The sequence below is a fragment of the Didymella exigua genome (genome assembly GCF_010094145.1).
Source record: "Didymella exigua CBS 183.55 unplaced genomic scaffold M421scaffold_34, whole genome shotgun sequence".
Taxonomy (NCBI): Eukaryota; Fungi; Ascomycota; class Dothideomycetes; order Pleosporales; family Didymellaceae; genus Didymella; species Didymella exigua.
The window spans coordinates 71,691-84,006 of record NW_022984808.1 but is presented as its reverse complement, the minus strand read 5'-3'; the positions used below and the strand labels follow the sequence as shown (position 1 = coordinate 84,006).

Below are 12,316 nucleotides of genomic sequence, written 5' to 3'. Positions count from 1 at the left end.
TGTCGGCCCAGAACCCTCAAGGTACAATTTGAGAAACATTAGAGCATTTATTTTCTTATCACTGTTGCTGCTATCTTGATCGTCATTTCCACGTTTATGCTTATCTATCTTTTCATTGAGACTGGGAGGGTGGAGCGTAACGTGCCACGGTATCAGCCTGAGCGAGCTGTTCGTCGATGCGTCCGGCCGCCGAGCGAAAACTGTCAACTGCTGGACAAGGAGCTGTGGCTCTAACGCATAACACGCGTCTAAATTCTCAAGTGTGTCGTTTGTTGCCAGGACTGGGTTATTCCACAACGTCAAGCAATCGACATTGCTCGTCCTGTTTGTCACTAAGCATCATATCATATACAGTCCGTCTGAACACTGCTCCCATCTGGATGTCTTGCAGTTGTCCTGGCAGATACTATTCGTGCATTCATCCACAGCTTCAGCATTATCAAAATGGAAAGCACCAGGCACATTATATTATGGGTGTTGCTAAGCATCCTTGTCCTCCTCGCTCTAGTAGTCATGTTCCTTCCCTTCCTATTCCAATCACAACTAGCCAGAGCATATCAACGATGTATCGCCCGCACACAGGAAGACCAGGACCGTAACTCACAGGCTACACTTAACATACAATTCCCTACCGGTGATCCATCGCAACCAGGTGTCCAGCTTGAGTCGCGCACAAAAGACCGGTCGGTAGCAGGAGACCCACATACTCATGATCCGTATGACTCCCGGTACACGTATTTCTGCAACTGTCCGGATGGCTGGATGGGTGATGGTGGGAGTTGTTTACACTACCAAAAGACGCGTCACCATAATCATCGTCGGTAATTTGGACAGTGGAATTCTATACTTCTGTTAGTCGGACCGCCGTGCACGAAGGTAGTGGATGCTAGAATGTACCCTTCATCAAGTACGCCTGGTCCAGCAAGTCGCAAACATACTGAATGATACGAGTAGGTAAAAGGGCAATGAAATGACTGCATGGGATCATTTGTCCCGTCGACAAGGGAAGGAATTGTTCATGCAACAATCCTGATGAAAGAGTTGTGTATTCCGCCGTGCAAGAGTTGATCTGACACAACGATAAGTAAACACCTATCGATCACTATTATGTCGAAGATGAAAACTGTCCTTAGGGTTAGCAGTCAATCAAAAGTACAACTGAGATGCCAGATGTGCAATTCAATTCAACAGGCTTAGTACTTATAATGCTGAACTTCTATGGCTGTTAGGCAGAACACCATCTGAAAATGAGACTATATTCATCGTCAAACACTTGTACATAAGGGCTCTTCGCCGATTTTGCGTTTACAGTAATCGATCAACACGTAGGCTAAGCGCCACGTCAATTGCCATTATGTCCGATATCGTTTGCCTGATTGTCGTCAGCATATATGCTGGGTAGATTGAATCTATTGAACAGCCACTCTGACATTCAGACAGCATCTTCGTCACTCCACCTGCATCTATATCGAGTGCCATGTCAGAAGTCCAGCTGGTATTCCTTGTTTTGAGTCGGCTAGTGCTGTGGCACTTAATCTTACACGCTCTAGCATGGCTTAGATATGTCCATTCGAGACCAGCTCATCTTGGTGATTACGATGTCGACGGGAGAGACCACGGTGGGTTCTGACAAACCACTTGAAATGGTGTTCTCTACTAAATTTACAGCGATGGACCTGCAAGGCTACAGCAAGCTCACTGGAGCGCGTTGTTTGGCGACCAAAGCAAGCGTTTGTTAGGACAGGTAGTCGTCGCTCAAACCTCAATTTACGGCCGACACATGCCACACCGCGCATTCTTAAGCAGAGACCGCGTCCTTTTCATACTTGACGCAACGCCAATATGACAGCTTATTGGAAAGCCCGCAAGTTCGAAATCATCGCTTGGGTTATCGTAGGTGTCCTCCTGATCGTTTCCCTCGCCTGGTGCTGCTGCTCCAAGCCCAGGACCCGTGCGCGATCAGCGACCCCATTTGTGCAGCCCCATCGATACCCTGGTGATCACGATGCCGAGCTTGCTCCTCTTCCACGCGCTTTCGTTCCCGTGCCTCTGTATGAGGGTTACGAGCGTGACGTTCGGGTGCCAAATAATGCGGAGTTGGAGAAGCGTGCGGACGGGTACTTTTACCCCAAGCGACCAGAGGAAGTAAGGATGACAAGCTGTCCCAATACGTAGAGCTAGTCCGCTATGAAGTTGATGTCGCTATCTGCTTCATACAGTGCTTTGATAACATGTAACTAAAACATATCAGAATCGCAATGTGAAGACCACTTGGATTGTGATCAGGGTCATAACAACTTGCGCTCTTATCTTTGATCCAAGCAGCCTTAGCTCGGCAACATGATACGCAGCAATACGATCTTGTACATCGTCATACTTCACGATATCGTCCTTGCCGTACCCTTACTTTTTTCGCCTTACCATCATCTTCAAGACCTCAGAATGCGAGAAAGACGAGGTATTCAAGGTACAGGTGAAGGCAAAAGCGAGAGAGCTTGGGAGGAAAGAGCACACGGTACCACGAGCGAAGCAGTGCCAGTGACAGCCATGTAGCTCTGTCGCGTCTTATCATAGTCGGATAACATGCCCTTCCCTGTAGTCGATCTTTCAAGGTATCCCTATCGGGCCGTCGCAGCAACCGCAGTGTGATGCTTTGATGTCGAGATCGTCTCCTGTTGGCAGTGGTCGACATCTGATGCATTGCGAAGAACTTGAAACTAGTGACGTTGTGCAAGAAATGCAGACGCGCTCTGCTGACACGACGGGCTCGTATCCCGAGAATCCTTTGACGTTGCGTGATGCGCACGAGGATTGAATGCTGCCTGGCGATCGTTCCTGGTATGGGTTTCCGCACCCGCCGCACCCGCCGCACCCGCCAAGCTGGTGCCTGCATGGTTGCAACGTGCAACACTATCTAATTGACAAAGGCTTGCGTGCGAGACTGTTGGGTGATTCACACACCTTCGATGCTCTCTGCAAGGATGTAGCCGGTGGATTGAGATGCCTGCAAACAGCAGCCGTCTTAACCGGGTGATCGGTGCTAGCCTGGAGAGGCTTAGATTTGCGCGACGCGCGGCCCTGATGGACATCACGTCATACCAAGGAGCATCAGCGTGGTGATAGATGCCGTGAAACCTGAGCTGAAGGTGGCTGTTTGTGAGGATTTGTTGCCGTGGAAGAGGTTCTTTGAGCTGCGGCAACGGGGGAAGAGAGTCAATGGCAGTGCGTTCGATGGCAATTGGAAGTTTTGTATGGGAAAAGATCGGAAATGACCTGCGGGACGGATAAGACGGATCACATCATCTGCGTAGAGGAAATGCTTCAACAAGGACGGACGGCATGATAATATGGCTCAGGATCTGGGAGAAAGTCAATTCCGCAAGATGAAGCGCAAGAGCGCGTCGCATATCACACAAGTAGTCACAGCAGATCAGAGAATAGTTTTGGAGTTTGTAAGCTAATGTTGTAGCCGAGAATACATTCCATGAAGTTCATATTACAAAAGTATGATCATTGTGATCGAGGTATCCCAACACCGTGTATCGTTCCGTACCCGGGTGTACTTGTCTCAAACGAGACAAAGCACAGTGTAATCCATTCGAAAGAGCCATTATTGAACTTTTGAGCTGATCGTCGACGTGTAGTCGACAATGCTAGGTGCTTACAAAAGACCGGCAGCAAGGAAAAGACCACCAGCAAGGGCACCCATGGCAACGGGAGCCTGAGTAGCAGCGGCCATGCCGGAGGAGGCAGCCGAAGAGCCGGAGGCGCGAGCAGAGCTGGCAGCCGCGCTGGCGGAGGAGCGGAGGGAAGAGGCAGCACCGGAGAGAGATGCAGCGGCACTGCCAGTTGCGGTAGCGGCCTCAGAGCTGATGCTGGCAAGAGCGGAGGATGCACCACCCTCGATGGAGGAGATGGCGGAAGAGGCAGCGCTGTTGGCGGAGGAGATCTGGGAGCCGATAGAAGACTGGACGGAGCTCAAGGCGGAGGAGGCACCGCCGGGAAGAGCAGAGGAGATCTCGCCACCAATGGAGGAGGCAACCGAGGAGATGAGAGACTCAACCTGGGCGGAGGCGAGGCCGGCACCGGCGATCATGGCGATGGTGGAGAAACGCATGTTGAGTGTGTGAATTGGGTTAAGTTTGGGTGAGTGAGTGAAGTGGTTGAGTTGATGAAAGTGATTGTTTGGTCGTGGAGGAAGAGGTAGGTAAGGCAAGGCGAGGGCTCTTTCTTATATCGGCAGCACAGCATGGCCTTGGCTCCACATTACAGCGTCATAGCTTGCCCAAAGCTTCAGCAACAAACAAACGGGACTCCCTTGCTGCACCGCATGGCACCGCCTCCTTTCGTTTCTACTACGTAACTGCAAGTACGGTCACTGGCTAGCGCCGCCACAGCCAGTTCTTCCAGTACGGCACCTTGCCGCTTGCGGTAATTGCATACTGCAGTGAAAGAGCGTGATTGGAGCGTTCCTTACTTACCCGTCGCCTTTTGTGAGGAGCTGCATGAGAAAGCTTGATCTGGGGATCAGCTCACTGACCACCGCCGTCTTCTGGCCATGACGAGTTGTTGATGCTAACACCGCTTACGTTGCTTGGACAATGAAGGCGAGAATGCGGCTGCCGTGCACTGTTGGTCGCCCATGGCGCAATGTTACGCGTCAAGCGGCAAAATGTGCACAACTGACGAGAATACATTCCAACCAGCTGCTAAGCCTCCTCAGGCTGAGTCTCGTCAGATCCAGACCTTTGGGGCGTTCAATCGCCCTTTCAGAAGCGGATGGCAGCTCAGACAGTACACCTTAGGCAGTCCACTGTTTTTCCCGCCTAAGCTGCTATTTACAGCGGCGCAAGCCACTGACGATCCAGCCAATATGAAACAATGAGCGTTTTTCCACAGCTGGATGCGAAAGTACGGGTGTAGATCTACTTCATTTGAGGAAAACCCGAGCCACAGGTGCATCAAGGGGCGGAGAAGACTGCATCGCTTCCGGCTTGCTCAAGGTATGAAACAGTTCCATCTGTAACCATGATGTCATTGCGGCATCAAAGCGCTCGAACGAGTCTCGGGGAGATTATGCTCTAGGTATGCGCCAGACGATCCCCCGAACTCCGAGGCAGGTTCAGGAGATTTTGACTTTGCTGCAGCCGTGGCAATGGAAGTCGGCAACGTGACGACGTGGATGAGAGATTGGTACTTCTGGCAAATAGGCAGGGAAGAGCCGCCAACACGGCAATGGCGGTCTTGGCGCTGGGGAAGCCGCGTTCCAAATCAGTCCAGCCAAACGCCAACAGCTTCAATTTGCCTTGATTCTCGGCCCCCACACGGTATTAGAGTGCTGAATCTGATGTCATCCTTGGTTCAAGCGAGCCATCTCAAGAAGGCGTGCCCGATGCGTGCTTTGCCAGGCCGCCTGCTTGCCGCGGCGCAATTTCAACATCGCCATGGAATCCGATCGCCTCTACAGATTCTTCCATCTTGGCTGCTATCCATCCGGTTTTGTTTCCCTAAACTGCTGCTGCTGAGACACTATCGAGACAGCTTGCCGGACATCACAATCAATTTCCAGTCAAGATACCGTACCTTGTACGGTCTGCCCGAAGGAACGCTGTAGTCTTTCGGCCTGTTTGTCGTCTAAAGGCCTCAGACTAGCGCTTTGGACCAGCAGCTGCCATTTGCGGTCTCGATGCCTTCTGCGGCGGCTCCGCGCGCACTTCACGCCTGTTCTATTGGTGGCTAACAGAATTGAGATCTTACACATGCGCTTTCTCTCCATCTTCAGCCACACAACGTCTGCCACCCTCCACTGTGCCCGCTGATCCTGCTTGCGAAACTAACATCAGTCCCCGCCAAGCGCACCGGATACTCGAATGTCGTACCCAACATGCGCAAGCCCGCATGCCTAGACTACGGGCCCAGCCCAAGTATCCAGCGAGACTGCAGCATTCGAACTTCGATGTGCGCCCAGAGGTGCAGTTCTGGTTGCCTGCCAAACGCGCGGCCACGGACAGTACAAAATGACGCGGCAACTGCACACCGGATCAACTTGCAGGCTACCTTAAGCAAGAATGCCGTACGCCTGCGACACGAGTTCCAATCGTGGGCTTCCAAAACTGAGTAGAGTCAAGCTGACTGCATCCACCCAACCACGAGTTCCCATCCACCACCCAAACAGACCAAGACTTTGCGCCCAGCACACGTCGTTATTCTTTCGCTGCGGCCGGTCAGAGATGGCCATCTCTATCAGACGTCCCACGTCGTATGCCTCGATATGCCGCAGATTCTTAGACCAACCATAAGTGTAGATGTTCGAAGCTGTTCTTCCTCAGCCACGGCTCGGGCTCCTGGCTCGCCGCATGTATTGGAGCAGGGCAAACTGATGTGATAGTAAAAGTTAGGTATGTGCTGTGCTGCCTGGCGGCGCTGCGGGAAGCTCGCGCAAACCGTATGCTGGCTATGAAACACGTTGGAATACTGAAGGGCACTGCTTGCAGTCCCCCTTGGGTCTCAGAGCATGTTGATCTGTTGCACCGCTCTCAGCCTATCTGTAGGCGCAGGAAACGCTACAAGTGTATCGAGGCAGTCAGCAGGATTGCTGTGTCATGCTTATTGTGAAGCTCGTCACTGCCTGAAACGCCAACGGCCCTGGCTTTGATCAAGGATCAGCTTTGTAATCGTCAAGCTACAATGAAGACGATATCGTAAAGAGCGTCGCAATGGAAAGCACTGCATGCGCATGCTTGTATCCGTGCGTGCGCCCCGAGTGTTTGGCCGAGTATGTGCAAGTCGGGCATTGCGAAGTGGTGGTCAGGTGCTTACATGCTAGGTCTGCTTTAATTGCACTTTACAGGACAATAGTACGATGAACATCTTGTCCTGCTGGTGGAAGTAGCAAGGACGTTTGCGGAGCAAGCACGAGGATGTCCCGGAACGAGTCGACGTTGAACATGTGACAACTTGGCGTGCATCTCAAGATCTGTTAACAGTCGCAGCACAGCATTTGAACAAGCTATGAACTAGAAATGCAGTGCAGCCTTTTTCGTGCTCTACACTACCTTCAGACACCTGCCAGTGTCGTTCATGAATGATGAAGTTGTGGTATTCGGGTGAATGCTAGCTGCAGCAGAAAGACGTCTGTTCTTGGCGCTGCGGAGCTTTCTTTCTGCTCCCGAGCTTTGCGCCTGCACCTCCATCACCTCCGGCCTCCACATCAGCCTCTCCACCTGCTACACTGCGTCTGTGTAGCTGCAATCGAGTCGTAGGGACACGCATAATCGGTCAAAATGCTGGCTGCTCGCTCCTTCGCCGCACCCGCGCGCCAATGCCTGCGCCAGGCCCGGCCCGCATTCGCACAAGTGAGCTCTCACGCTGCAGTCGGCGGCGCCCGCGGACATGTCTGGCGCTGTCGAGAGATTGTGCAGGCAATTTGACTGACATGGCCACAGCCTGCATTCCGCACCTATGCCTCCGCGCCCTCCGAGGTCGCCAAGTTCAAGGGCACCAAGGCCAACGACGGCAAGTACACCGTCTCGTTCATCGAGGGTGACGGTATTGGCCCAGAGATCGCTCAGTCGGTGAAGGACATCTACTCGGCCGCGAACGTGCCGATCAAGTGGGAGACATGCGACGTTACACCCCGCCTGAACCCCGACGGCAAGACGGTCATCCCCGACGAGTCCATCGAGAGCATCAACAGGAACTACGTTGCCCTCAAGGGCCCCCTCGCGACCCCCATCGGCAAGGGTCACGTTTCGCTCAACCTGACGCTCCGCCGTACCTTCAACTTGTTCGCCAATGTTCGTCCCTGCAGGTCGATCGAGGGTTTCAAGACCCCATACGACAACGTCGACACCGTCCTCATCCGTGAGAACACCGAGGGCGAGTACTCGGGTATTGAGCACGTTGTTGTCGATGGCGTCGTCCAGTCCATCAAGCTCATCACCCGTGAGGCTTCTGAGCGCGTGCTCCGCTACGCCTTCCAGCACGCCCGCGACATAGGCAGGAAGAAGGTCCGCGCTGTCCACAAGGCCACCATCATGAAGATGTCTGACGGTCTTTTCCTGAGCACAGCCCGCGAGCTCGCCAGGGAGTACCCCGACATTGAGTTTGACGCTGAGCTACTCGACAACACCTGCTTGAAGATGGTCACCGACCCTCTTCCCTACAATGACAAGGTCCTCGTCATGCCCAACTTGTACGGAGATATTCTTTCCGACATGTGCGCCGGCCTGATCGGTGGTCTTGGTCTTACCCCCTCCGGTAACATTGGTGACGAGTGCTCCATCTTCGAGGCTGTCCACGGTTCCGCACCTGATATCGCCGGCAAGCAGCTCGCCAACCCAACTGCTCTCCTCCTCTCCTCCATCATGATGCTGCGACACATGGGTCTCAACACTGAGGCCGCCAACATCGAGCAGGCTATCTTCAAGACCATCGCTGCTGGCAAGGTACGTCCAACGGATATTAATCTACAGAATAAGGGAGCAGTCCACTAACGTTCCTGCAGTACATCACTGGTGATCTCGGCGGCAAGGCCAAGACATACGAGTACACCGACGCTGTCATCAAGGCCCTGAACTAGATTTGACGTGATTTATGAGCATTTAAGAATGATGGGACGGTAGCGATTGCATATTTCTGGATATGTACCAGTCATTGTACATTAAAGCTGCCATTTGATATTGCTAGACAGTTGATATCCGTATTCATATTATCCGCATCTTATCTTTCTGATTGAGTTTGATCTACACGTGACAGGGCTCTGCAAGGCCATCTGAAGATGGGCCGACCTCGGCACAATCGCGTCAAGCACACTGGACTTTGTTCACTCATGCAACGTTTGGGGCTCGCTTACTCACCAAGTGGCGGGGCACGACATGCATCCTCGATTGCCATTCCGAATAGCTACAAGAGCGTATGCCACATTAAAAACGAAGCCTACTCCCATTCTACGTGCACGACAAGCTCCACCACGTTCCACACCGACACAAGCTTCCGCAACTCCTCCGCCTTCACCACCACCCAGCTGGACGCAATCTCCCACTCTCCGCCGCACCGCCCGTATTGTAGCATGGAGCACCAATGTCGTTGCCGGCCTCTGCGCCATAACCTTCATCCGCGATAACCTAGTCCGCATCGACGTAATCCGCGGCTCCTCGATGTCTCCCACGCTCTCGCCTACCGTACATGAAACCGGCGTTGAGGACTGGGTCGTCATAGCCCCTGTGCGTGAACGTCCTCCCAAGATACAATACCAAGACGGCCGTGCGTTTGTCGAGGAGCAAGAACAAAAAGACGGCGAGGGTGTTCGGAGAGGCGACGTCGTGACGTTCTGGAAACCGCACCGGCCTGAGGAAATCAGCATCAAGCGCGTCGTAGGGTTGCCGGGGGATGTGGTGTATCCCAAGAGAGGGTATGCGCTCGATTCTGAGACCGTGAGGCTCAGGCGCGCGCACACGCTTGATGGGCTGCCGGAGGCGGATGAGGACGCGGTTGGGGGGAGTTTGGAGGAGCTCGCGCTGGGGAGAGTAGTGGTACCATTTGGACATGTGTGGGTTGAAGGGGACAATTGGCGGAATAGCTTCGATAGCAGGGACTTTGGTCCGATTGCGAAGGGGCTGATTGAGGGGAGAGCGGTTAAGATTTGGCGGGGATGGTTCGATTGGAGGGACGTTGAGGATGAGCGAGAGAAGAGGGGGAGGAGTAGGGTTATGAAGGGGAGGGGAGAGGTGCCGAAGGTCTTCTTGGAGTGAGCCTGGAGACAACATTTGTTTAGATATGGTGTGACCAGGTACGTATGTGTTCGTTACTGTGGTTGAAGTACTAATGCGAGCCTAGGAGCTACCAAACAGAGCCTTGATCTCCTTGCACACAGCGTCGGTAACGCCTTTGGTGCTCTCGCTGCCGCCCAGATCCTTGGTCTTGACACCTCTTGCCGTCACGTTTTCTACAGCTTTCATGAGAGCATCGGCTCCCTGCTCTTCGCCAACCCACCGAACCATCTCAGCTGCACTCCAGAAGGCTCCGACCGGGTTCGCAATGCCCTTGCCGGCAATATCTGGCGCAGATCCGTGAATAGGCTCGAACATAGAAGGGTTGGTTCGTGTAGGGTCAAGATTGCTGGACGGTGCAATACCGATACCGCCGGATAAGGCTGCAGCCAGATCGGTCAGAATGTCTGCATGCAAGTTGGTCGCCACAATTGTGTCCATTGACTTGGGATGCAAGACCATGCGAACGGTAATGGCATCAACAAGCATCTTCTCTGTCTTGACGTCTGGGTACTCCTTGGCGATCTCGTAGAAGATCTTGTCCCAAAACACCATGCCGTGCCTCATTGCATTCGACTTTGTGCAGAGGATGAGATGCTTCTTTGGCCGAGAGCGCGCAGTCTCGAAGGCAAAGCGCATGATGCGTTCTGTCCCTACGCGTGTGTAGACGGTGATTTCGGTGGCCATGGCGTGTGGTGCACTCTCGTTGCTGACACCGCCCTGGCCAGAGTACTCGCCCTCGCTGTTCTCGCGGATGAACATCCAGTCCAGGTCGCCAACTTGGCACCCCTCCAGCGGGCTTTTGGTACCCTCAAAAATCCTGTTGGGTCGCCTGTTGACATACTGGTTGAGCTCTTTGCGAATGGGTAGGATCAGGTTCCAGAGGGAGATGTGGTCTGGGACGTCTGGCCAGCCAACGGCACCAAAGTAGATAGCGTCGAACTTCTTGAGCTGCTCGATGCCGTCAGGCGGCATGTACCAGCCGCGCTCGAGGTACTTCTTTGATGACCAGTCGAACGTGGTGAAGTCGAACTGGAATCCTCCCATGACCTCTGATAGCTTGGTGAGGACCTGGACGGCTGCTTCCGTAATGTCCACGCCAATGCCGTCACCTGGAATGCAGGCGATTCGATGGACTTTGCCAATTTCGTGAACGTGAGAAGGCATGCTGAGAGCTGTACTGTGTTGATTGTGTGCTTCAGGGTGATAGCTTCAACAGCTCTTCTTATATACTGCTGTACAGGCTACCATCCCCTCCGGACATTCAAAGGCCGCACGAATTAAATGCTCCTCCGGAATCATTCAGCAGCTCCGAGATCGCTGACCATGCCTCTTGCGGGATGGCGCATGCACCCCTGTAAGCCAGACCCTGGCTGCCCCGCTATGCATCGAAGCGCCCCACGTTCACGCAGGAAGCCACGAAGCTCACCGCTAGACGAGACGAGACCATCTTCGTGCTGCTCGAGCTGTCTCTCCTCAACGTACTTCACTTCTCCTTCCCTCTACACCTCAAATCCTGTACCTTGAGCACTCAAGCAGCTCTATCACCTACAAACACAACCAGACAACATGGCAACTTTCTTCGACGGTGTCAAGAAGAGCTGGGAGGACGTCCCTGTTGACGCTACCAAGGACAATGCTATCTCCACCACAGAGTTCCTCGAGGCTGCTGAGAGCCTGACCACATTGTTCGGTACGTTCAACTTCTGAATAGCTTGCAGTGGTGTCCCTTGCTAATATGCTGCAGATGTCCTAGGTTCCGCAGCATTCAAGCCCGTCAAGAACGACATGTCCGGCAACGTTAAGGTATGGATCATACGTATTCCAATCCAGGAACTGTACCTGATATGCCACAGAAAATCCGTGATCGCCAGCTCGCTGCCCCCACACTCTCCGAGACCCTCCAGGACCTCGTCCTCAACGAGCTCAAGGAGAAGAAGCACACAGCCAGCGAGGGCCTCGTCTGGCTCAACCGGTACGTCTCTGTCATCAATCCTTAATCCATTCGCTGACACACACCTACAGCGGACTCGACTTTACCGCCCAAGCCCTCCGCCACAACATCTCGAACCCCAACAAGGAGCTTGCCGACTCCTTCCGCGACGCCTACGGGAACACCCTCAAGCCCCACCACTCGTTCGTCGTCAAGCCGCTGTTCAGCGCCGCCATGAGCGCCACACCGTACAGGAAGGACTTCTACGCCAAGCTCGGTAGCGATGAGGCCAAGGTCCAGCAGCAGCTTGAGAGCTACCTTTCTGCATTGGAGAAGATTGTTGCTACATTGAACCAGTTCTTGGCCAGGAAGGAGGCTAAGTGGTAGATATGTTGTTATGATATGAATCAGAGGGCACTGGACTGCTGTCGACACAATGAACGCTTTGCATGCACAAAATATCTTTCTTCTTGATGCGACTGGCATTGGACTTGATGCCGATTAGAAGCGTGCAGCTGCATATTTGTGGGATCTACACGATGTGCCAATATCCTTTACGACACTTCTGCTGTGCTGACCTTTCCCTGTTGAATCATACCGGCCACCAACAGTC

At 53.3% G+C, this 12,316-nt stretch overlaps 5 protein-coding genes across 5 annotated transcripts; 3 read left to right on the top strand and 2 right to left on the bottom strand.

The window, feature by feature from the left end:
- Positions 1 to 1,842: 1,842 nt before the first annotated feature.
- M421DRAFT_95050 (uncharacterized protein) lies at positions 1,843 to 2,175 on the top strand (the record flags this gene model as incomplete). The annotated part of the gene is made up of 1 exon (XM_033598264.1): positions 1,843 to 2,175. One exon carries the CDS (start codon positions 1,843 to 1,845, stop codon positions 2,173 to 2,175), a length of 333 nt encoding a protein of 110 aa, XP_033445146.1.
- A 1,486-nt stretch (positions 2,176 to 3,661) lies between these two features.
- M421DRAFT_95049 (uncharacterized protein) lies at positions 3,662 to 4,117 on the bottom strand (the record flags this gene model as incomplete). The annotated part of the gene is made up of 1 exon (XM_033598263.1): positions 3,662 to 4,117. One exon carries the CDS (start codon positions 4,115 to 4,117, stop codon positions 3,662 to 3,664), a length of 456 nt encoding a protein of 151 aa, XP_033445145.1.
- Positions 4,118 to 7,283: 3,166 nt separating this feature from the next.
- On the top strand, positions 7,284 to 9,752 carry M421DRAFT_103454 (uncharacterized protein; the record flags this gene model as incomplete). Its single annotated transcript, XM_033586905.1, has 4 exons — positions 7,284 to 7,355; positions 7,446 to 8,447; positions 8,507 to 8,547; positions 9,026 to 9,752. 4 exons carry the CDS (start codon positions 7,284 to 7,286, stop codon positions 9,750 to 9,752), a joined length of 1,842 nt encoding a protein of 613 aa, XP_033445144.1.
- Positions 9,753 to 9,833: 81 nt separating this feature from the next.
- M421DRAFT_71427 (tartrate dehydrogenase) lies at positions 9,834 to 10,937 on the bottom strand (the record flags this gene model as incomplete). The annotated part of the gene is made up of 1 exon (XM_033596787.1): positions 9,834 to 10,937. One exon carries the CDS (start codon positions 10,935 to 10,937, stop codon positions 9,834 to 9,836), a length of 1,104 nt encoding a protein of 367 aa, XP_033445143.1.
- A 201-nt stretch (positions 10,938 to 11,138) lies between these two features.
- M421DRAFT_268492 (glycolipid transfer protein) lies at positions 11,139 to 12,239 on the top strand. Its single transcript, XM_033588766.1, has 4 exons — positions 11,139 to 11,463; positions 11,518 to 11,576; positions 11,627 to 11,745; positions 11,796 to 12,239. The coding sequence occupies exons 1-4, from the start codon at positions 11,340 to 11,342 to the stop codon at positions 12,088 to 12,090; spliced, it is 597 nt and encodes a 198-aa protein (XP_033445142.1). The 5' UTR covers positions 11,139 to 11,339; the 3' UTR covers positions 12,091 to 12,239.
- Positions 12,240 to 12,316: the final 77 nt, after the last annotated feature.